A 24,739-nucleotide genomic window follows, 5' to 3' on the forward strand; every position below is an offset into this window, starting at 1 on the left:
AGACGCCTAGGAGGACAGACTACTCTGTTTTCGGAATTTCCTATGTGGGACAGTTTTGGAGCCCAGCAAGGCTTTGAGACGCCCCGAAGATGAGCACCAGCAGCAGCACCCTGGGCCAGCGTCTCTGGCAGGGGCCGGTGTGCGCTGGCTGGAGGCAGGATGTGGAAGGGGCTCTCTACCACCTGGCTAACTGTGTCTTCCTCCTGGGCTTCATGGGGGGCAGTGGGGTACATGGATGCTTCTATTTCTTTGGCTTTCTAGGCACGGGCTACGTGTGCTATGTGCTGTGGGGCTGGTTCAATGCCTGCGGCCTGGACATTGTCATCTGGAACATCCTGCTGGCAACGGCCTGCGTGCTCCAGCTGGCACACCTGGTCTACCGCCTGCGCAAGGACACCCTCCCTGAGGAGTTCGAGCTCCTCTACAGGACGCTGTGTCTGCCCCTGCAGGTGCCCAAGCAGGCGTACAAGGAGATTGTTCGCTGTTGCGAGGAGCAGGTCTTGACTCTGGCCACGGAGCAGACCTATGCCGTGGAGGGCGAGACGCCCATCAACCGCCTGTCCCTGCTGCTCTCTGGCCGGTAAGCTACTCTGTCACTGCCCACGCTTCTCGTTTCTCAGTAAGTCCCTTTCCATTTCATGTCCCTTTCCATTGAGGGAAGGATGTGGCAAGTAAAACACACCAAAATAGATTTTTCTAAGCATGGGTTTGCTTCCTCTTTCTGAGTATTTTCCCAGAGGAAACTAGATCATGAGGCAGCTTCTTGACTGGTAGGAAGGCTTGTGTGCGCACTTGCTGCTGGGAGGTACCGGGTGAGCGCTTCCCAAGCCTGGGTCTGAAATGACCACACTCACCCACACACACCCCCACACACACCAGTGTGTTATGCCTAAGCTATAGCAGTAGCTCTGTAAGCTTTGGAAAACTGAGCATTTCAATAAGATTAATTTATTCCTCCCATGTCCATTTAACATTTGCCAAGCGCCAACTATGTACAGGGACCAGTGCCCAAACAGAGGGGTTTCCTGCAAGCCCTGTTCCCTGCCAGGGCATCAAGGATGTTGGGGATGTCCTGTACAGACTCTGGAAGAGCCATCTGTACACGCCCAGGTATGGCGAGGGAATACCCCTTGGCCACTTTTCCATTCCCAGTAGTTCTAGTAAGTTTCTTACAGGCCAAGAAGTCAGATACTGTAAATCTGAGGGCCAGAGACTGAGGGGAGAATGGTGAGGCCCACATGTGTCTCACTGAGGATTTGGTGGAGACGCCTGGCTGACTCTATCAAGGAGGCTGACAGTCAGACAGGAGCAGTAGCGGTCTCAGTCAGGGTCAGTGTGTGCCCGACAGCCTGCATGGAGTCTCTGCTTCACATTTGGTAGGCAGTTGTGGAGCCTTAGTGGGACTTGATCTGCGGCTGAGCAGCAAATCTGGTGCACTGGTGCTGGCTCTGGAAAGCAAGCAAAGTATTTCAAAAGGCTTTGTCTTCAGTTTCCTCCTCTGCTTTCTTGAGGCCAAGAGAATGTGGTAGAAAAGATAAGCTAGTAATCACAAGGCTCTATTTTAAGGGGAAAAGAAATGAAACCAGATAAGACTGCCAATCACACAGTGGAAAAATAGAGTTTGATGATGGTACTATAACTTCTACTACTAGTGATAATATGCATTTATCTATTAATGTTTAGAATAAAAAATGTTATATATATATATATATTTTTTTTTTTTTTAATTTTTTTTGAGTCAGAGGTCCTGGATTGAAAAAGCTATCACATTTTGTGGGGAGAAATTTTATTTTATCTGAGTGAACTGAAGTGTAAGCAAATGCAATTATTTGTAAACAAATACATGCATAAATAGAAATACATTATGACTATTGCCAAAATGTTTGCCACCTACAATTCTATGCTTAAAATAAAGACAATTTAGGAAATGTGCTCGTTCCTGAGATCCATGTCATTTGCTTGCTCCTCTTAACTCCTCTCTGTTCAAAGGAGGGAATTGAGACTGGTGGGGGAAATGCCCACTCCGCTTGTATGCTGCTCACTTATGGAAATATGTTATAATTATTGTATGGTTCAGGTATCCTTAATGTGGTGGATTGACCATGAATTTCTATAAGACCACTTCCCTGTGAAGGGGAGAGAGGGGCTTGCTCTCTCAGCATGGCTTTTCTTAGTATACTTAGCATCGAAAACCCGAGTCAGAAATTAGGCCATTTTTATTTTTATTTCTTGCTTTTCAAGGTTTGGAGTAAGAGTTCTGTTTTGTTATTTTTCAATATCATCCTCTCAGTTTTGCTAGGTTGGAGCTGGGGAAGAGGCTTCTAGTCTACGAGCAGGCTCAGGTTTTACGAGAGGATCCTGCCCCTTTGGCTGGTTGTGGCGAGGCACCACGCACCTCAACGCAGCAGGCCAACGCTCCGCCAGGGAGGGGAATTTGTTGTGCTGCTCTCCCCACCCAGAGACAGACTCTCATCTGGAAACCGTTGCTGAAACCTCAGACATCCTTTTTGCTTTATTTTAATAAAGGCAAATCAGTCCCTTTCAAGACTTAGAAAGTGACTTCCTCAAAGTTTATCACCCTGTTTTTAGCTGTGGGAGAATTTCTTAATAATTATTCAGAACACCAGTACACACATGCACAGCCTCCAGAGCAGGCAACTGATTGTCTAAGATCTTCTGGAAAAGATGTTAGAAATGAACTTCCAATAAAATCATCAAATGTTATGGTTGACAAATTTCCTTGAAAGTCAAAGTCAGATATATAGTGCATTCTGGAAAAGAGGAGGGGCAAGACAGGCTCCGCCCACTCGTGAGTTTCCTCAAGTCTGTACCTACTCAAGGGTGGAGAGATAAGGTGACTTTCAAAACGGAGTATGCTGTTAACTGAGGCATTTACTCTGCTGGTTAGGAAGGGCACAGGTGGGGAACATGTTTTCTAAACTACATGTAGGAAGTGGAATGTGGAATCACTCTGTACTCCTCCCCTTACGGGCTGTCCAATGGCTCATGAAGTTTTAAAAATGACTAACGAAAAAGGGAAACAAACAAACAAACACCTAGGCATCCCAGATTACTCTCCAGGGTGGAACTGGGGAGCAGCTTCAACAACCCAAACTAGTCTGTTACAGCATCACCACAGGCGCACCTTGCTTTTAAACAACAACAACAAAACAACATAACAAAAACTAGCACTGGTTACTTTTCTAGCAATACGCAATTACACAAAATTAACTAGTACTGAGAAGGGGGAAGGGGCCCTGGCTGTGGACCTTGTCTCACACCAGTGCATGTGGGTAAGTGCAGGGCCTTGGTCATTAATGCAAAACTGAACTTTTCATTTTTAGCCTTTAGTTTGATTTAGACATTGTTTTTAGTATGATGTTGACACCAGCTGTGCAGAAAGGGCGCTGGAGGGATGCTCATAGTAGCACACCCCTTTTTCAGTTCTGGAGGCTCCGGGGAAGCCAATATTGTTTCATCAAATACGTTCTTTAGACCTTTCTGTGTGAGTGCAGAACACTCCACATACATGACCGCCTTTGGGTCACAAGCCAGCTTTTTGGCAGTCTCTGGAATGACAGGCTTTTTTTTTTTTTTTTTAAATTGTTGACAGTATTACAGATGTCTCCCATTTTCTCCCTTTTTGCCCCTCCGCTCAACCCCTGCCCCAGCCCAGGCCTTCCCCATACTATTGTCTATCCATGGGTTATGCATATATGCATGTATGTTCTTTGGTTAATCTCTTCCTGCCCCCCCCCCCCCCCCCGAGATCTGTTATTCTGTTCCATGCATCCACACCTCTGGGCCTATTTTGTTTGTCAGTTTATTTTGTTCATTAGATTCCACATATAAGTGAGATCATGTGATACTTCTCTTTCTCTAACTGGCTTATTTCACCTAACTTAACAGTTTCCAGGTCCATCCATGCTGTTTCAAAAGGTAAGAGCTCCTTTTTAACAGCTGCATAGTATTCCATTGTGTAAATGTACCACAGTTTTTTATACACTCATCTACTGATGGGCACTTGGGCTGTTTCCAGATCTTAGCTATTGTAAATTGTTCTGCTATGAACATAGGGGTGCTTAAGTTCTTTCTGATTAGTGTTTCAGGATTCTTAGGATATGTTCCCAGAAGTGGGATCACTGAGTCAAACAGCAGTTCCATTTTTAATTTTTTGAGGAAACTCCATACTGTTTTCCACAGTGGCTGCACCAGTCTGCCTTCCCACCAGCAGTGTACCAGGGCTCCCCTTTCTCCACACCCTCGCCAGCACGTGTTGTTTGTTGAATGATGGTAGCCATTCTGGCAAGTGTCTGTTTGTCCTTGGCAAATGACAAGTTTCTCCATAGTAGAGGGGCCATCTCTGAGATCAATTTGGGTCCCCAAAGCAAGAAAAGGAGTCTTTGGACAGTGGTGAGTTATCTCAGGCACCCACTGTCTTTCACATTTTCAAATGAGGATGAAGAGACCACTGAAAAACATACTAGAAACACATCTGTTTGTGGATAACTCAGCGGCTGTAATCTGTCATAACCCTCTTGTCCTGTGGTATCAAAAAGCCCAAGAGTATAGGGCTCTACACTGATCATAACTGTGACTGCATAGTTGGCAGAAAGAGTTGGTACACACTCAGGTGGAAATTTGTTGTGTAGAATATCAGGAGACATGTTTTACCAACGGCACCATCTCCCACAACAGCACATTTAATTGTCTGCACTGCTGAAACAGTTTTCTGTGCACTTTAACTGTTTCAGATCCAATGATGACCTCAGCTTCTCCTTAGAGATCTTTTTGTCTGCTCCCTTTGCCTCATAGAGACACCTCCTTTCTTGGTATAACTCACTTTAGAAGAGAAGTTGAAGCTAAAACTCTGTGTTTTCTGGGGAAAAGAGGGAAAAACCCATACTGGATCATAATCATTTTCCATTTTTTAATGTCATTTAGACTTTGAAGAGGATTTGGGGAGTCATTCCCTTTTTCCCACAGTCTCTTTTCTCCCTTTGCCAGGGTTCGTGTGAGCCAGGATGGGCAGTTTCTGCACTACATCTTTCCTTACCAGTTCATGGACTCTCCCGAGTGGGAATCACTGCAGCCCTCTGAGGAGGGGGTGTTCCAGGTAATAGGGAGCCCCATGGCAGTACCACCCCGCTCATCCCACTGTAACCCAGCAAAAATCCCCTCCCCGACCTCTCCCCTCTGACGTCCGTCCTTGGAGCCACGGCCAATATGATGCTAGGGGGTGAGAGCGCTCTCCTTCTGTGCAAAGAACACCTGGGCTCCTGGAAGAGGGATGGGTACCGACCACTGACAGGTGGGTCATGTCACTCCTATGCCTAAAACCCTTCAGAAGACCCCGGGGACCACAGTGTAAGAACCCATGCTTCTTAGAAAGTAATTTAAGACCTGTAGTGGTATCCAGCTTATCTCCCACCCCTCCCCCTCCCACTCTTTGCTCATCCCAGCCGTACTGAACTGGAAGTACTGCTCTAAACACAGCACGCTGTTTTGCCCTGCCATGCCTTGGCCCCTCCTGCCCCTTCTACCTGAAATGTGTTTGCCCATCTAGATGAGGCTGTGGCATCTCACTTCCTGTGAAGCCGGCCCAGACTGACCTCACCAGCTTCCACCCCCAGAGCCCGTTGTCCTGCCTGTGTACCTTTCTGTTCCTTCTACTTACGCTGCCTGGTGCACTTATTACTCTCTAAGGATCTGATTTCCTCTCTGTCTTCTGCACAGTGAACTCTTTGAGGTAGAAAGCTGGGCTTCCCCTTCTATCTTCAGGCTCTAAAGGACAGTAACTTGAACACAGTAGGTGGTCAATAAACATTGGCTGAACTGGCCTGTCAGTGGGCAGTTGGTGTCTCAGAGGACTCCATGGGGCATTCACATACACACCTTAAGGTGGGAACCTGGCTGCTTGTCCCCTCCTCTCTTCCCTGCCAATCCTCAGACTTCGCTTGCCTTCTTTGTAGTCCTCACTTACTGAATGGTTAATATGTGGCAAGCACTACATATTACATCATTGCCTTATTGGTTCTCACACAATCCTCTGGGCTAGATATTATTATTACCCCCATTTTACAGATGAGAAAACTGAGGCTCAAAACCATCAAGTAATCTGTCCAAGGTCATCTAGAAAGTGGCAAAGCCAAGCTGCCTGGCTCTACTATTTCTGATCTTTTTTAAAATGGTAGGGGCCCAGCTGGGCATGGCTCAGCAGTTGAGTGTCGACCTAGGATCCAGAAAATTTGGGTTCAATTCCCGGTCGGGGCACATGCCCGGGTTGTGAGCTGCAGCAGATCAATGACTCTCTCATCATTGATTTTTCTATCTCTCTCTCTCCCTCTCCTTTCCTCTCTCTGAAATCAATAAAAGATATATTAAAAAAAAAAAATTAAAAAAAAAAATGGTAGGGGCCACCAGTAGGGTAGAGTTTACACACACACACACACACACACACACGAGTTCTGTTACAGGGATTCCCCTTACCAGATAGTTTGCCAGCACTAGGTTCCATGTTTCTCCTACCGCTTTTATCAGGGAGCCTCTCAGGCTAGCATACGAGCCAACCCCATAATAGACACATGCCAGGCAGTACCACCTGGCTGGGCCTGCTTCCGCCCCACCCACCCTGACTCCTGGCTCTATGAGGACAGAGCCTGAGAGGTAATCCTGATCCCCCTGCCAGGACTACCAGCCTTAGGCCCCCTCTGATCAGGTTCCTACACACATACACACACGCAGTGTTCTTCTTTGAGAACTCCCCCCGCCCCCACAGGGCCATAAGAACCTCTAGGAGGGCTGAGTCAGATCCTGAGCCAGCAGGAACAGGCTCAGTTTCTGACAGTGATACTGAGAAACAGGTGGTGGATAAGATGAGTGTCCTCCCCTAAGTTATACTTGAAAGGAAGGGCTATAACCCCAGATGACCTTGCAGCCTGGAATGTAGGTACCGTCATATTCCTCCCATTTATATTTTTAGCATGCACCTCATTTGGGATCAATGAGATCGACATGTTTGCTGTGTAAAGTCCCATTTCCTCTTTGCAAATGTCAAGTGCTGTCCTGAGTTATAGTTCATCTTGTCCTTGCCTTGAATTACAGCCTTTGTTGACTAAGGTGGCAATCCATATCCTGAACCATAATTCTTATCGCGCTTACCACAAATGAATGGACATTTCATCCCACCTCTCACTTTTTATTGGGCCCAGGGCCTCTTTCATATGTTATCTCATTTAATCAATTCAGCCAAACTCTGAGGTGAGAATTAAAGAAAAAGCTTGTCAAATTTACAGACATAAGTTAATAAACAGGTTTCCTGAAGATCTTTGGGGAAGGATTGTAGACAGAACATGAGAAAGTGACATTAGGTTGTTTAACAACATACGAGGTAGAAAATCTTCACCTGAATCATTCATTCACTTCAGTGATATGTATACTTACCATATACCAGGAATTGTTGAAGGTGCTTAGAATTATCAGTGAACAGAACAGATGAAGATTCCCTGCCTCCATGCAATTTATATTTTAGTAGGGGAGGGCAAAAAACCCCATAGATATAATGACTAAGTAAATTATATGATATGTTAAACAATCATAACTGCTGTTTAAAAAATTGAGTAGTGTGAGACATAGTTGCGATTTTAAATTAGGGTCATGGAAATCTTGTTGAGCAGGTGACATCTGAGCAAAGACCTGAAGAAGGCGACAGTGTGAGCTCTGTGAACATCTCAGAGAAGAACATATCAGAGAGAAGGAAGAGCCAGTGCAAAGGCCCAATGTTGGGAGGGGCTAGCATGTTTCAGCTACAGAAAGGGGGCCAATGCTGCTGGGACGGAGACAGGGAGGGGAGAAGGTAGAGGGAAGGGAAGTCAGAGAGGTTACTAGGAGCCACATCATGTAGGGTCAGAGCATATATTTCCTAGATAGAGCCAAAGGATTTCCTAACGCATTGGATGTAGTGTGTGAGAGATAGGATTAAGGAAAACTCCAAGACTTTTGGCCTGAGCAACTAGAAGAAGGAAGCTGCAATCAACTGAGATAAGGAAAACTGTAGGTGGAGTTGGTTTGGGGGGGCGGGGGGAGAAGTTCAATTTGGGATATATTAGATTTGTGTCATCTATGGACATTTAAATAGAGATGCTGAATAGGCAATTTATATTTGAGTCTGGAATTAAGGAATGAGGCCTGAGGTTGAGATGTAAATTTCAGAGTCATTGGCATACAGATGATATTTAAAGCTGTTGGGTTGGACGAGATTGCCAAGTGAGTGAGTTTAGACAGAGGAGGGATTCAGGAGCCAAGCCCTGGGATACTCTAGTGTTTAGAAGGTGAGAGAAAAAGAGGAAGCAGCAAAGGAAGCTGAAAGTGAGCAATCAGAAGATTGTACCAAGAGAATATGGTGTCCTGGGAATCGAGTGAAGTAAGTATATCAGAGAGGAAGCAGTCAACAGGGCTGAACACCAGGGAAACTGACCACTGCTACTTTGAGGTCATTGGTGACCTTACCAGGAACTGTGTTTGTGGACTGTTAGGGGCAACCCTTTACTGGTTTAGCAGAGAGTAATTGGAGAAGAGTTGGAGATGGCAAGTATAGACAACATATTTTATGGAGTTTTGCTGAAAAGGAGAACAAATTAATGGAGTGATGGTTCACCAAAGAAGTGAGGTGAGGAAAGAGGATTTTCATTTTTAAAATTTTGATTTATTTTAAGATGGGAGAAGTAGCGGCAAGTTCATAAGAATGCCCAGTCTTTATGTTCGGCCCTAAGGACATTGTTTACGTCCATATTAGCTCTTCCAAATGCCCGCTTCTTCGGGATTCTGATTTCTTGTTTGGCAATTGTTAGTAAGCATATCTAAAGTACAGGCCATGGCGGACAGTGACCACTACTTGCTCAGTGGTTAGCAATGAATGGATTGTGAGTACTTACTACTTTCAAAATTCCTCCTCATGAAGCAACATGCTCAGAGAGATTAAGTAATTTGTCTGATGTCACAGAGCTGGTAAAGGGGTAAATCTGGAAGCTTATACCAGCTTCTGGCCTTGATGAGGTGGTTCAAGACCCTATCTTTAGCTGATAATTAGGGAGAAATGAGTAAAGAAAATGAAAGAAGGGTACTGCAGGGGGAAAGGGAGAAGAGACAAAGATAATGGGAGCTCTGGTAGGCAAGGCAAGAACTATAAGGATTGTATAAAATCTCTAAGAAAGAATGTAAAGTTAACCTTACCTTTAATTCAATAATCCATATTCATAACTTAACACCACACCTGACAATTGAGTCATCTCTCAATAAATATTAGCTACTATCATCATCATGATCATTTCCATTGTCTCCATTTACAAATTTTCATCATGAACTCTGCCAACCTTCTCACTGTTAAAGTATTTTGGCCACTTAGCTTATTAAAAATTGTGTGATTCTCACCCAGCCAGGCGTGACTCAGAGGTTGAGCATCGACCTAGGATCCAGGAGATTGTGATTTGATTCCTGGTCAGGGCACATGCTGGGGTTGCAGGCTCGATCCCCAGTCAGGGGCTTGCAGGAGGCAGCCAATCAATGGCAACTCTCTCATCATTGGTGTTTCTATCTCTCTCTCTCCCTCTCCCTTCCTCTCTCTGAAATCAATAAAGATATATATATATTTTTAAATTGTGTAATTCTATACTATTGTCCTTCACTATCCTAAGCATGTTTCCACTTTAACCCCAGCTCTACCACTCATCATTGTTTTAACAAAGATTTATCAAGCACCTACTGTGTGCGGGACACACATTATTTACCCTGCAAGTGTAATTTAGCTTTGCATCCTGGGCACATACTGAAAACTCAGAAATTCCTAGATGACTAAATCAATGGAGAGTGGGGTGCCTTTTGACTTTGTGTTCTGAAGATTTCTTCATCCTGTGTGCCCTTTTTCTGACTTTAGTCATCAGATCTGTCTGGCTACTTGCAGTGGCCAAGTCAAGAGCAATTTCACAGACTTGAATCCCAGGCTAATGATCTGTCCACCTGCTGCAGCTTGGCATTCCTGATACCCAGGGAAGCTCTTCAACTAAAATGCTTTCCAGCTCCTCTTGCATCCCTATAGTATCCTTCTTTATTCTTTAAACAAGCTGTCATCACCATTCTGACCTTTCTTCAGAGCACTAGCAGCCCCTTCTCTCTCTTGAAGTTTCATCAGACTAAGACCCTTCTGTAGCCATTAGTGGCATCAGCCATGGGGCCATAGACTGTGAGAGCTGAGGAGGCCAGATGTAGACACTGAGGCTCCAAGAGGTGAGGGCCCAGTAAGTGCATGGCTGATCCCAGGGCTTCTGACAAGGATATGTGCCCATCAGAGCACACAATTAAGTCATTCACTGGACCCCCTCCAGGCAAGGCCACAGGGGGAGAGGTGCTCCCACAGCTTCTTCAATAAAAGTGCAATTGTTTACCAAGTAACTATATATATGTTTCTCTCTGCTTAACATGAACATATTTTCTGGTTTAAATCTTCACTCTCTACTCCTGACCCCCCTCAGGTCACTCTGACTGCAGAGACCCCATGCAGCTACATTTCCTGGCCCCGGAAAAGTCTCTACCTTCTTCTGGCTAAAGATCGATACATCTCCCGGCTCTTCTCGGCCCTGCTCGGCTATGACATCTCAGAAAAGCTCTACGCTCTCAATGAGAAGCTCTTTGCTAAGTTTGGGCTGTGCTTCGACGTCCGTCTCCCCAGCCTCTATCATGTTTTGGGCTCTGCTGCTTCAGATTCAGGGCCGGAGTCCGAGAAGGAGGAAGAAGCCCATGAGCCAGCTGCATCCCCTCCTCAGGCCATGCCCACTTCTGTCCAGCAAACACCCCCTTGTACTCCCCCTCCAGCTGCCACCAATCCCCCTGCTCGGCCCTCCCGGGCCAGGATGTCCCGGCCTGACAGCGGCGTCCTGGGTGAGGACTCCACCAGTCTGGTGCTGGAGGATTTTGAGGAGGTGTCAGGATCAGAATCGTTCATGGATTATAGGAGTGATGGGGAGTACATGAGGTGAGGGAGAACTAACATGGGCACAGCCACCGGCTCAGCATCCCGTGTAAGTACTCAGAAGGCAGCTGCCACACCTGCCTGCCAACAAGTGTCCTTAACTCAGCTTATAAGAGCAAAAAAAAAAGCATTTCAGGAAGCCTGTCCTCTCAGAGGACTCCTAGAAAGTGGCGTTAACCCACCCTTGCCCATAGTAACGCACTGCAGGTGCATGCAGGCATGAGGGGATTTTCTAACTCGTCCTTTATTCAATGTGATTGCATTTTTGAAAGTGGCCTGGTTGACATTTTGAGCAAGCAGATAGGTTGCTAAATTTTTCGCAAGTTTATGCGAATAGCTTAAGGAGATTTTATTTGTGGCATGCATTTTGTGTGTGTGTGTGTGTGTGTGTGTGTGGCATGCATTTTATAGGGGAGAGAAAGCTGGCATGGCTCTAATTCCTATTGGTTCTTCCTGGCATAGAGTCAGCTCTGGAAGGCAGTCATTGTTCAGCCTGGGTTGGGCAGTTATCTGTTAAAATTGTGTATTTCAAAGAGGCTTGGGATCCAGGCTAATAACCCTGGGAGGAAAATGTGCCCGCCTTGCCCTCCTCTCTCCTAGTAGAAAGTGTGCCCCTGGCTCAGGCAGGGCACTGGGTGCTGCTCTGACTGAACGTGACTGTGATCTGATGTGTATGCTGAGGGCTGGTTTTCCCCGCAAACCACACCCGTGTGGGTGGAGCGGGCTCGAGTCTGGGAGGACTGAAGGTACCTGCAGGATTTCCTTCGTAGATCAGAGGAGTCCCTGAGAAAGGCTGTACAGAGCAGTTCTGGGAACTGCTTTCATGTCCCCTTTGCTGCTCTCGCAATGCTGTGACGTTCTCCTCTGGGACTCCACACGCCCACGTGGAGGCCTGGCTTTTCCTGAGGAAAACACCACAGTTTTCGACTTAGAAGGCGTTTCCTAGTAAGGGGGGCAGGCCCTAAGAGACCATTCGTTCTTGGGGAAGCTCTGACAAATTTCCTGAGGAACTAGCTCAGGGAGAAAGGTTTCCAGGGTACACGAGGTGAATGAGTGAATGTTTGTGTATTTTGAAAAACAAGTTATATAAGTGATGAAAGAGGCAAGAGAGGTGAATGTTAAGAGGTTAGATATTTGGTTTTATAGGTTGGGATTGTATCATCTCCTGGGGTACCAGCGTCCCTAGAACCATAGTTGAGCTAATTCTGGGGTAATTCCAAGGATCTATTTAACACCCAAGATCACTTTGTCGACCCACTTCACTTGCATTGTCCGTTCTCATGGCCCCTTTCCCGTTGTGCTGATATTCACCTCCCTACCCACTCGCCCCCCCATCCAGGCACAAGGATTAGGTCCTGTGGGTCCCTCTTTCTCCAACTCACCCGCCCCCTGAACATGCTCTTAACTCACAGCAGCTCTCGGTGTTCACATGCTCTCCCTGGTCCCCTCCTCTTTTCCTGGCTCTGTCGGTTCTCTTACGTCTTCCCTCCTTCTGACCTCCGCTCAGTCCTCGGTTGCCCCAGTTTGCTGCTCTTCAGAAAGAGGAAACACCCTTTCCTCTTCTCAGTTAATGTCCTCTCTCCATGTTCGTCCTCTACGTCTTCTCCACGTCGTTGTTCACGTATTGATCTTTCTGTGACCTTCCTTTTCTTCCCCCCACTTTCCTGCCTTCTATCTATTCTTCCTCCTAAACTATCCTGTACCCCCAACTTAGTTTTTTGTCCTGGCTCTTCCAAGATCAGCACTTCTCCCTCTGCCTATAAAGAAAACCGCTCGCCCTGGCTGGTTTGGCTCAGTGGTTAGAGCGTCAGCCTGCAGACTGAAGGGTCCTGGGTTTGTACCCAGGGCATGTACCTCGGTTGCAGCCTCGATCCCCAGGCCCGGTCTGGGCACATGTGGGAGGCAACCAATTGATGTGTCTCTTTCACATCAATGTTTCTCTCTCTCTTTCCCCCTCCCACTCTCTCTGAAAACAATGGAAAAAATATCCTCAGGTGAGGATTAAAAAAAAGAAAAGAAGACCACTTAAGCCCTGCCTGGCGTGGCTCAGTCGGTTGAGCCTTGTCCCATGCACTGGAAGGTTGCCGATTTGATTCCCCGTCAGGGCACATGCCCGGGATCCTGGGATCCCCGATAGGGGCCATGCAGGAGGCAGCCAATCGATGTTCGCTCTCACGTCGATGTTTCTCTCTCTAAGGAAAAAAAAGAAAGAAAAGAAAACCACTTAAATACAGGTATAAAAACTCTTAACTTTAGGCTGCTACACATTTCATGCAGAAGTTTTCCCAAACGTGGGTAGGCAGCTTGGTAAATAAGGAAGAGACTTGGACTGGGAGGCCAGAGACCAAGCTTCTATGTCTGGCTCTGCTACTTTTTGCAAACCACACAACCTCACTGAAACTTACTCTCTTCGTTTGACGAGTTGGCCCCCAAAGGCCCTCTTGGGTTTGTGAAAGAAGGCAAAGGGTGAGTTGTTCAGAGGAGGAAAGGGGAAGGAGTCGGTCAGCAGTGCAATGGACACAAGCCCCGGGCACGGGAGTGTCTTTCAGCAATAACTCTGCTATATTTCACTCCAGTTTCTCTTGTGTCGTAAGACTCTCTTCCTCCCTGCTGGGTGGTGGGTCCTGCTCTACTCAAGGTTCCCTCCGTTCTGTAGCTGTGGATTTTATCATGTGATGACAATGCAGATGTTCCATATGAAAGGAGGTCACAGCTGTCCCCAAGCTCCTCCACCCTTAATACTCTCATAAGAAATGCCTCTTTCCAAATTCCGCCATTTCTGAAGCTCAAGGTGAGAAAATTGCCAATATAGCTCACATTCTAAAGTACTAGTAGTTGCAATACAAAGAGAGTAGGTTTTTAAATGTTTGTTTGAGCCATAGAGAGAAAGGAAGAATCATAGTTCTCTTGCAAACCACAGTCTTCAGAACAACCTGAAAACATGATCAAATTGGCCCAATTTCAGACGCCTTTCCGATCAGCCTGTGATAATGGTATAGTTTAAACCGGGAATCCCTTTCTGGAATTGTGTTTTGGGATGTTTGATTTGACTTATTTGCCATTAAACTCCTTCGAGGGTCATTACTGTAATGAATAAACATAGTCCCCTGTGACTGGTAGCAATTTGCTATCGTTTCCTTTATAAAATAGGGCACAGTTCACCAGCCATCCCCTGGCTCTTTGGTTACAAAATTGGAAGCTCATTGCTATTCACCCCAGCACAGCAGCTACATAAGGCAGGACGCTGGCTGAACTCTGCATGGTTAAGAATGACACAGCTTCATCACACTGACACCCGTGCTTGTCCCTTGTACCGATCCAACTGAACACCAGCTAGCCACAGTGAGAGCTCCCACTGCAGCTCTTTCTTGAAGAGTTCAATTTTTAGTCTTGAGGTGCCCAGAACTGAACCACAAATGGGTGCTACTTCTTTTAACAGGAAAAGCAGTGCTGCTGGATAGTGTATCCGCGCAGGGTCTTACAGCTCCACCCTGCAGTATCCCTGTCTGCACTGGAAGTTTCCCATCTAATGCCTGGATGCTCTCACAGTGTTCAATTTGGTGTCTTAGCTGTAGGAGATGCTCAGTGAATACATCTGCGAGGTGCTCAGTTAGGTCAAACAATGAGTCCATTATCATTAATTAATTGAAAGCTGTCTGAAATGGGGCTGATTTTGATTACATGTTCAAGTTGTTTTCAAAATTCTGTGGTTGGAAAGTAAAAACTATATATTGTTTTCTTTCTCTCTATTATTTAAACAAACAAAAAATGAGAAAGAGATTACAATATGGAGACTGATTGTGGTCAGGGAAAAATGTCAAGACCAAGACAGGGTACCAAAGGCTGGAGAACCAACTCAACAAACATTTACTGAGTATCCAGTATACAGATATTTCAGGGATTGTGCCAGGTAATCACATCCTGAGTAATCATGAGTAACAGTTGAAAGAACTGAAGATGTTTAACCTGCAAGATGGGCATTTTAAAAAGAGAGCAATGGAACAGACCGACAATTCTCAAAGGGAAGGTGGGAGTGGGTGGGAAGAGATTAACCAAAGAACTTCTATGCATGTATGCATGACCCATGGACACAAACAATAGTGTGGTGAAGGCCTGGGGGTGGGGAAGAAGGTAGTAGGGGTCAATGGGGGGGAAAAAGAGGACATCTGTAATACTGTCAACAATAAAGATAAATTAAAAAATAAATAAATAAAAAGAGGGGAATTAGAATTTGCCTTAATTTGGTGTGATTCTTGAGGATAAAAGATGTCTTAAAGGCTGAAAGCTATAAGGAGAAGGGTTTCAGCTTATTATTAATAATGGATTGCCTCACAGAATAGTGAGTTACCCATCACTGAAAGAGTTCAAGCAGGGACACAAAGAAATCATCTCAGAGATTTTTAAAGGCGATTCTGGCCCCAAGAGAAGAATGCCTTAGGCTGTTGCTATTAAGGTGCCTTCTAACTCTGTGATGGTACGGTTCTGTGATTCTGAGATCTGACTCTAGTCCTGCCACTCAACCACCATCAAGAGCAGTTCCTCATCTGCAGAACAGGACCAATAGTCTAAGAGATAATTAATACCTACTAATAGGAGGTCTGCCTTACCAGGTTGCTGTGTGAGGAGTAATTGAGATAAAATATACAAAGGCAGTTTGTACATTGTACAGCACAAGTTTAATGCAAACTGTATTTATATGTGTGTAGAATTGTTTGGCCGTCTCTCTCTCTCTCTCTCTCTCTCTCAGATTTACATGACTTCCCCCCTTTATTTACCCCAGTCTGGCTTTTTAGGGAAGGTGGCCATTGGCAGAATCCCCTCACAACTAAAGGAACAGCAAAAAGGTGGAGCCCCCCCCCCCGCAAAAAAAAGAAATGCACACTAGCTCCTCAGCCCCTGAATAATGAAGTGATGGCCAGGACTTCATCTGTTTTCCTTCATTTGCTTAGGAAGAGGCAGGTCACACTATATTTGGGCTCTTTCCCTCTGAAGTGCTGCAAGGTGTTTGGGTAGCTGTCAGTGTTGTTAAACAGCACTTTTCTCCCAGAACCTGTAAAGACTCCTCGGCAGAAAATTTGCCCTTGAAGGTGACATGACAGGTGATGCTGGTGGGGGGGTCTCAGGTTCTGGGTCTCCAGGTGGTAGCCCTGCTCTACCTGCTGAGGCTCCGCGCAGTCAGGTAAATCAGACTTACCTGCCCCCTGGGTTACAGTAGCCTGCAGTTGGTGTTCATTCCCTGGCTCTTCTTCTACTTATGTCTCACAGGCCTCATTTGCCTCTCTTTGTAAAAATAAAAGAGAGAGGTCTTATAAAACGCCCCATTTTTCTCGACAGAGTTTTTAAAAACTCATTCAGTAGTGTTAGGAAGTAAAGTTCTATAGCTTCTTTTTGGAGGCAACAGAAGTTGATCTCTTGGTCTCTTCACTTATAAATTGAGAGAATTGAACTAGATAACTTCAAAGCTGACTCATCCTAATGTTCTAGAATGAAATGATTCAAAGATACAACTGCACCTGAGTACAGTTAAAACACTGGGAATTTTTAAAGGTTAAAAAAAAAAAAAGGTAAAAGAACTCTATGAAGTTTGGCAAGCTATTGGGAGCCATAGTGCTAAAATCCCCTCTCTTTTTCTTTCCACAGCTTCTAGAATTCCTCTCCAGAGCTACTCTCAAGTTAAGTCTACCAGACAGGCCCCCTTGGCTCCAATCGGCACTCCTGAACTTTAAGGATCCTTGGGATATCTTTTCTCTGGCCACATTCACCTTCGAAGGAAGGTCCTGTATGCACCCCCTCTCCTCGCCTTCTGGGAGGCTCACAGGCAAGATTGAAGCACACACAGAGGTGCCAGCACTTCAGCTTACACCAGGGTCCGGAGTGACAGATTCACCGTCGCCAGCTTTCCTGCTAGGAGAAGGCATCTACGAGGGCAAAAGGCACAGGTTCCATTCTTTACTAGCTTCAGAATCTCGGCCAAGTCACATAGCCTCTCTGGGCCTCATCTGCAAAGTGGGGACTATAACCCACCTCACAGGGTTGTTGTGAGGATTATGAGTTGATTTAGGTAAAGCACTGAGAACACAGCATGGCACCTAGTAAGCACTCAATAAACCACTCAGTTCCTTTCCCTGTGTTGTTTCTTTTAACCTTCTGAAAGGATGAGTGAAATGTCAGCTATCCAAGAAGTTCTCACTGTGTGTGTGTTTTTTAAAAAATTTAATTAAAATTCAATGTGTGGGAATAGAATTTTAAGTGGATTTAGAAATTTAACGTATTCTATTTTATTTCTCCCCTAAATACTTCAACCTAGATTCCAATTACCTATTGCTGTGGGCATTCACCCCTAAAACAGTGACTTAAAATAGTTACAATAATTTATTTTGCTCATGAATGTGGGGCTTGCCTGGGCTCAACTGGGCTGTTCCCACTCAAGGGTTCTCATGCTGTTGCATTCAGGCAGTGGCTAGGGCTAGAATCATCTCCGAGGCTTCTCGATCATGTGTTTGGGGCCTAGCCTGGGAAGGCTCAAACAGCTGGACCACCTGGGGATTCTTGCGCATCTCTTGCTCTGTCAATAGTTTGTTCACTTTTGTTGCTGTAGAAGTACTATGTTGTATGAATATACCACAATTTATTTATCTGTTCTACTACTGATGAGTTTGGAGTAGTTTCTAGCTTGGGGCAACTGCTGTTATAAACATTCTTGCACATGCCTTTTGGTGCACACATGCATACATTTCTCAGGTATATACCTAGGCCTGGATTACTAAGGCATAAGTTCAACTGTAGTAAATATTATCAAACAGTTTTCCTAAGTGATTATACCAATTCATATTCCCACCAGCAGTGTAGAAGAGCTCTAGTTGTTTCTCATCCTCCCCAATAGTTGGCATTTTCATTAAAAAAAAAAAAAAATTGGCCATTTGGGTGTATGTAGCAACATATCATGTGGCTTTAATTTTCATTTCCCTGAAGAATAATGAGGTCGAGGACCTCTATTGTGTTTTTATTTTCCACACACATATTCTCTGCTGTGCAGTGCCTGTTCTAGACCTTGTCCATTTCCCTGTTTGTTTGTATGCTCTTGCTTATTGACTTAAAGGAATTCTTTAGATATTCAAGTTAAAAGTTCTTCATTGCCTCTATATTCAAATATATTCACCCACTTTCTGACTCACTATTTTTCTCTAAATGATATCTTTTGATGAACATGAATTCTTAATTTCAATGTCATAATTTTATCACTTTTTTCTATCCTAGTGTGTTCTGTGTCTTGTTTAAGAAATCTTTTCTTCCATTGACGATATTTTTCTGTTACCTTCTAGATGTTTTGTTGTTTTACAAGTCACAGATCTGCAATTGACCTGGATTTGACGTGTGTGTATCTATGACATACGGATCAAATTTGTTATTTTCCAGAGGATATCCAATAAACTCAGCACTATTACTGAGCTGATTATCCTACCCCCACTAGTGACCAGTGTCCCCTTTGCCATATACCCGAAGGTCTGTTTCTGGATCTTCTATTATCTTCCATTAGTCTGTTTTTCTATCCGTTGACAATACCACCAGTTGTAACTATTGTAGCTGTATAATAAGTTTAATATCTGGTGATCTTCAAACTTCTTTCTTCAAGTCTTTGCTATTCTTGGCCTTGCTCTTTGTATTTCCATCAGCTTGTTAACCTCCACAAAATGATAAACTCTGTTGGGGTTTTTATTAGAATTACATCCACATTGTGAGTCAGGTTGGTAGATAATTGATATTTTTTAAATCCATGAATATAGTAGAGCACTTCATTTATTTTGGTCTTTATTTTTCCATCAGTAGTGTTTTGTAGATTTCCATGTAGAGATCCTTGCACAGCTTTTGTTAGAATTATTTCTAGGTATCTGATTAATTTGATGCTATTGTAAATGTTATCATTTAATATTTTTTTGCTTTCTAATTTTTGGTTGCTAGCATGTAGAAATAGAATTGATTTTTGTATCTTCACCTTCTATCTAGTGATCTTGATAAAGTCACTTACAATTCTAATAATTAATCCATAAAGTCTTCAGGATTTTCCATAGATTCAATTATGTTATCTGTAAATAGTGATAGTTGTATTTCTTCATTCCTGACCTATGCATACTTTAATTTTCCTCTTTCTTCTTCATTTTTTTTTTTTCATGCCTTGTTGCACTGGGTTGGACCTCCAGTACAGGATGACTAGCAGGGACGATGAAGACATCCTTCTCTCATAGTGAAATGTTTTCAATATTTCACTATTAAGTATGACATGTGCTGCTAGGTTTTTATGATAGCCCTATCAGGTTAAAGAATTTCTAATCCTAATGTTCTAAAAGCATTCTTTTAAGATCATGAACAAGTATTGAATTTTATCAAATGATTTTCTGCATTTATCTAGCTTATTTTTTTCATTTATTCTGTTAATGAATTACATTAATAGATATGCAAAAGTCAAAACAAACTTGCATCCCTGGAACAAATCTAATTTTATTATGATGTATTTTCCTCTTTATATATTTCTAAACTTGGTTTGCAAATATTTTGTTTAGGATTTTTGCATCTATGTATCTTGTAATATCATTGTCAGGTTTTAATATCAAGGTTACGCCGACTTTGTAAAAGGAGCTGGGAAGTATTCTTTCTCTCCTTTTTTCCTATTCTCTGGAATGGATCTCTAACCCAAAACAGTTTTATAACTCTTGAGTCTCATCTTGCCCACCTTACCGTCTGCTCTCTGTCTTTTTCTTCACTCAGTTGCCCATGCCCAAAATCTTGGAGTCTTTCCATTAGTCTTGTTAGTTTTGTTTTTGAAATATATCCTTGAAGGAACTCGAGATCTAGAAAAGGAGAGACAGGAGTTATAGGTCCCCTCCCCACTCCGCACCAAGGCCTTATTAAGTCAAGATCCTGGGGCCTGACCCCTCTAAGGATTAATCTTTTCCCAGAAGACTCCTCAGTCTCTAGTGTAAATTGGCTTATTGTGGCCCATAAATAGTTTAAGAGGAAGCTGGGTCCCTGACTCACTATGTTAGTCCATTGTGGAAAACATTACATAAGTGGTTGAAACCAATATGTGACTTACAGACATTCAGCAGAAGATGTCCCTTCCTATTTCTGGGATCAGAAAGGGTTCATGACAAAGTTGACTTTGAGCTGTTAGGCAAGGCAGGAGCAATTCAGATGAAAGGAAAACTCTAAGTCAGAGTCCTGGGAGACAAGGGAGTGATGCCTGGAGAGGAAGAGAACCAATGGCTCTTAGTGACCAGCTGTGGAATCTGAGTTCTGATTAAAAGGCAATGGGGAGGGCTTGGCTCAGTGGTTGAGTGTCAACCTATGAACCAGGAGGTCACGGTTCAATTTCAGGTCGGGGCACATGCCTGGGTTTCAGGCTCAATCCCCAGTGGGGAACGTTTAGAAGGCAGCGGATCAATAACTCTCTCTCATCATTGATGTTTCTCTCTCTCTCCCTCTTCCTTCTTCTCTCTGAAATCAACAAAAACATATATATATATTTTTAAAAAGCACTGGGGAGTGATCAGGGAAATGGTGTACTCAAAGCATTGCCGAGGTAGCTTGTATTCAGTGCATACCACAGAGTAGCTGTTTCATAAATATTCACAATCTGAAGGGCTTGAGTAGAGAAAACAAAGCAAAGAAAACAGTTGAGATGATTGAAATGCTCAGCAGGATTGTGAGGCACCAAAGAGCAGAACATATGTTGGCTATGGGAACACAGAGGCAGACACCTAGCAGAGACCCTGGGGAGAATTGTCTGTACCTTAGAAGTCTGTACCTTCTTCCCTTTATATTCTTCTTCTTTTTAACTCTAACCTGAGGGTATTTTTTCCATTGATTTTTAGAGAGTGGAAAGGAGGGGGGGAGAGAGAGAGGGAGAGAGAGAGAGAAACATCAGCGTGAGAGAGACACATTGATTGGTTGCCTCCTGAATGCGCCCTGGCCAGGCCGAGGATCGAACCTGCAAGCAAGGTCCAAGCCCTTGATTAGGAATCAAACCCGGCCTTTGGTCCAAGAGTTGACATTCTAACCACTGAGACAAAACAGCCAGGACTCTCTTTCTGTCTTTAAAACCCTCACCTGAGGATATGTTTTTATTGGTTTTTATAGAGAGAGGAAGGGAGAGAGAGAGAGAAACATCAATTAGAGAGAAACATCCATTGGTTGCCTCCTGTAGGTACCCTGACCAGGGATCGAACCTGCATCCTAGGTGTGTGCCCTGACCTGGAATCAAACCTGCAACCATTTGGTCTATATGACAATGCTCCAACCAAGTCACTTAGCCAGGGCATCCCTTTATATTCTTGACATCCTGGTTTTCTATAGACTCCCCCACGGATCATGTTTTTTAAAAAGAAATTTAGCCCGGCCGGGCGTGGCTCAGCGGTTGAGCATCGACTTGGGATCCGGGCGATTGGGGTTCAATTCCCGGTCAGGACACATGCCCGGGTTGCGGCCTCAATCAATGACTCTCTCATCATTGATGTTTCTATCTGTCTCTCCCTCTCCTTTCCTCTCTCTGAAGTCAATAAAGATGTATTTTAAAAAATAATAAAATAAAATAAAAAATAAAAAGAAATTTAAGTTATTGATTTGAGAGAGAGAAAGTGAGAGAGAATTGATTTGTTGTTCCACTTAGTTACGCATTCACTGGTTGCTTCCTTTATGTGCCCTGACTAGAGACCGAACTTGCAACCTTGGCATGTCTAAGCAATGCTCTAACCAACAAAGAAATCCCGCCACAACTCTGAGTAACTGAAGAAAAGTGAGCAAAGCTCTCAACAGTTTCATTCTTACTTGTCACTGAATTTATACACCAACACGTGTTCCCTGCTCAGAAATGTCCCTAGAGATCATGAGATTTTATTTCACTTTTAGTTGACTTCTCTGACGTGATCCTTCCCAAGAGTCCTCTTTTGCACAACACATGATTTCCAATTGCCTGCTGCCAACAGATAAATGCTCAATAGCCTGGAGTTGTCCTCTACTTCCTCTTTTTTTTAAAATTGATTTTAAAAGAGAGAGAGAGGGATTTGTTGTTCTACTTAGCTATGCATTCACTGGTTGCTTCTTCTATGTGCCCTGAGGGGAGATTAAACCCACAGCCTTGGCATGTTGGTCATACTCTAACCAACAGCTACCAGGGCAGGGCCTGCCCTCTACTTCTTGGCCCTACAGCCTGAATCTTACTCATCCCTCAAGGCAAGTACAAATGCCTCCTTCTTTCCCACATTCTCCCTGCCATCCATGTGCAACCAGGGTTGAGAATCACTGCTCTAAGGAAATAATTACAGTGGGATCACTGCAAATATAAAAGTATGTATCCAACATAGAGGAAGCAGGGAGGGGGGTGGTAAATTCTGGCCACGGAGGGAAAAAGGGAGGATTTTCATGACCCTTGTCAGAATTAACCTGGCCCTTTCAGTTCTCATAGAGTCCTCTGGGACTACCTCCCTCAGCTGTCACCACCCTCTCTAGACATCCTCTCTAGGCACTTGAGGGCTGGGCAGATTCTTACCCATTGCTGTAGTCCCAGCACCTCACACAGTGCCACATGCCTGGCATTTAGTTGATCTTTGTTAAACTCAGCTGCTCAATGTGGATGAGCTTATCACTTGGAATTTTAAGAAATTTCTAGTTCCACTTTCCAGTTTTCTTTTTCTTCTGCCCCCCTATTGAAGCCAGAACATTTTCTTTTTCACCCTTGCATGAGTGAGGAATGAGGTTCTTTCTGTCTGGTTTATCAGGACCCTGCCAAAGAGCTCAGGCCTGATGCCTGCCACCCCTCAACTCTTGGTCATGGGCAGCTGGGCTTTCTCACCCTGCTCCTCCCCTAAAGTGTCTGAGAGGAAAACACTGGCGACTCCATCTTTCTCCAATTTGGTTCCTTCTCTTTCCCCTGAATTCTGTTTCTCATAACCCAATTCCTTGTTATTCACCACGTATCTCCTATTTCTCTCCTCCTTTTTTCCTTCCAGTAGTTTCTAAATTACTTTAACATCTGTATTGTCTTCATCACAAACATAAACATATTTTTAAAAAACAATCACATTTACACTGTTACTTAATCTACTCTAGTAAACCCCACTTAAATTCAACAAACTATATAGGGTGTCCCCCCCCCCAAAATGTATACACACACTTTGAAGAATTATAAAGGCAGTGCTTATTAAAATAGATTTCATTTTCAAAATTGAGCTATCAGCTGTTAAAGTGTGTATACATTTTGGGGGGACATCCTGTATATATATATATATTTGTGTATATATATATTTGAGAAGGCCCCTTTTTTTTTTTTCATGCACGTGAACAAGTGATCCCAGCTTCTGGCCTGGGATCCAGGGAGGGGTCATGGAAATTCTCCCCTTTCCCTCCGTGGTCAGAATTTACCATCTCCCTCCCTGCTTCCTCTATGTTGGGTACATACTTTTATGTTTGCAATGATCCCACTGTAATTATTTCTTTAGAGCAATAATTCTTAACCCTAGTTGCACACTAAAATAAACTGGGAAGTGTAAAAAAAAGTGCCAGTGCCATAGACAAAACAAGACAGCCATGAGAGCTGACAATTGTTGAAGCTGGATGATGGGCACCTGGGGATTCATTATGTCATCTTTCTAATTTTGCATGTGTTTAAAATGCTCCATAATAAAAAAGTTAAAAGTATATATTTTATATATTTATATAAATATTTTTGTACATTACACATATCATATTATTTTATATATAGTAATAAAACTGGGCCCATAGCAAAGCCATTAAAACTGAATTTCTGGGGGCTCTGGCCTTAGAATCTGTAGTTGTAAAAGCTTCCCAGGGATTCTGAGGGTTGGGGATATGGAGACTTGGGGACTTGAAGAGGATTAAAGTGATCATAGGAGCTACTTCTGGACTGTGATCTTTCGATGGAATGTCAGATGACTGCCCCGAGGGTATTTATTTTTAATTTGGATAATTGATCAAATATTCCTAGAATGGCAACTAAAGATAGAACTCCTTTATCCCATTGTGTATGCTGCAGTGTTTTAAGTAAATTATAGACCACCAACACTGACACACAATAGCTCTTTTTATTATTTTCCTACTAATGTGTGAGCTTCTGAAGAGATAGTCCTTCCTGTCTTGTTTGTATTTGCATTCTCAGCACCTGGCACACGGACAGACACTTTTCCATTACCAAGCAATGTGTGTTAAATTAAGTTATAAAAAAAGGAGATGGGGATGACATAAGTAGAAACTGGGTTAGGATGTTCTATCAACATAGTATAGGGTTAGGAATACAAAGCTCAGGAGATGGAGGAGGACTGAGTGGAAGCTACAGTGACACTCTCCTGCGACCAAAGTGGAATTACAGCTAAAATATTAAAAAACCACCCTGAATAATCAACTGCAACTGAGGACGAGCTGGAGAGCATCCTCATAACCAAGGAGGAAAAGGGGAGGCCGCATAGAGACTGGCGGGAAGTGCGGAGGTGCAAGAGGGCTGGCTGGGCTCCTGCAGGCAGCGGCTGAAGGTCCGGAGGAATAGCTCAGGGTGGGGGGTTCCCACTGAGGACTCTGGGGCCTAAAACCCAGGCTGGGCTTCCCAGCCAAGAGCACCAGAGCTGAGAAAGGTGTCCACATACCATCTGGCTGTGAAAAGCAGCTGGGTTTCTGTCTGCCAGGGAGAGATGGCCGAAAATGCAGGCACCC

The 24,739-nt window shown here is 44.1% G+C and overlaps 1 protein-coding gene and 1 pseudogene across 3 annotated transcripts; one reads left to right on the plus strand and one right to left on the minus strand.

Annotated features, from left to right (window-relative positions):
• Positions 1 to 18,140, plus strand: POPDC2 (popeye domain cAMP effector 2). Of its 2 annotated transcripts, none has more exons than XM_081137705.1 (4): positions 1 to 580; positions 5,008 to 5,116; positions 10,527 to 11,072; positions 16,664 to 18,140. In XM_081137705.1, the coding sequence occupies exons 1-3, from the start codon at positions 90 to 92 to the stop codon at positions 11,028 to 11,030; spliced, it is 1,104 nt and encodes a 367-aa protein (XP_080993831.1). In that variant the 5' UTR covers positions 1 to 89; the 3' UTR covers positions 11,031 to 11,072; positions 16,664 to 18,140. The 2 variants fall into 2 exon arrangements, with proteins under 2 accessions (XP_080993831.1, XP_080993832.1); XM_081137706.1 differs by having other exon boundaries at positions 10,527 to 10,932; positions 16,664 to 17,147.
• Positions 3,358 to 4,904, minus strand: LOC308557900 (cell division control protein 42 homolog pseudogene; annotated as a pseudogene). The gene is made up of 3 exons: positions 4,901 to 4,904; positions 4,336 to 4,716; positions 3,358 to 3,600 (listed from the first exon to the last, which is right to left on the minus strand). The product of its transcript is annotated as a cell division control protein 42 homolog pseudogene (transcript).
• Positions 18,141 to 24,739: the final 6,599 nt, after the last annotated feature.

Source organism: Miniopterus schreibersii (genome assembly GCF_964146895.1).
Source record: "Miniopterus schreibersii genome assembly, chromosome: 5".
Lineage (NCBI taxonomy): Eukaryota > Metazoa > Chordata > Mammalia > Chiroptera > Miniopteridae > Miniopterus > Miniopterus schreibersii.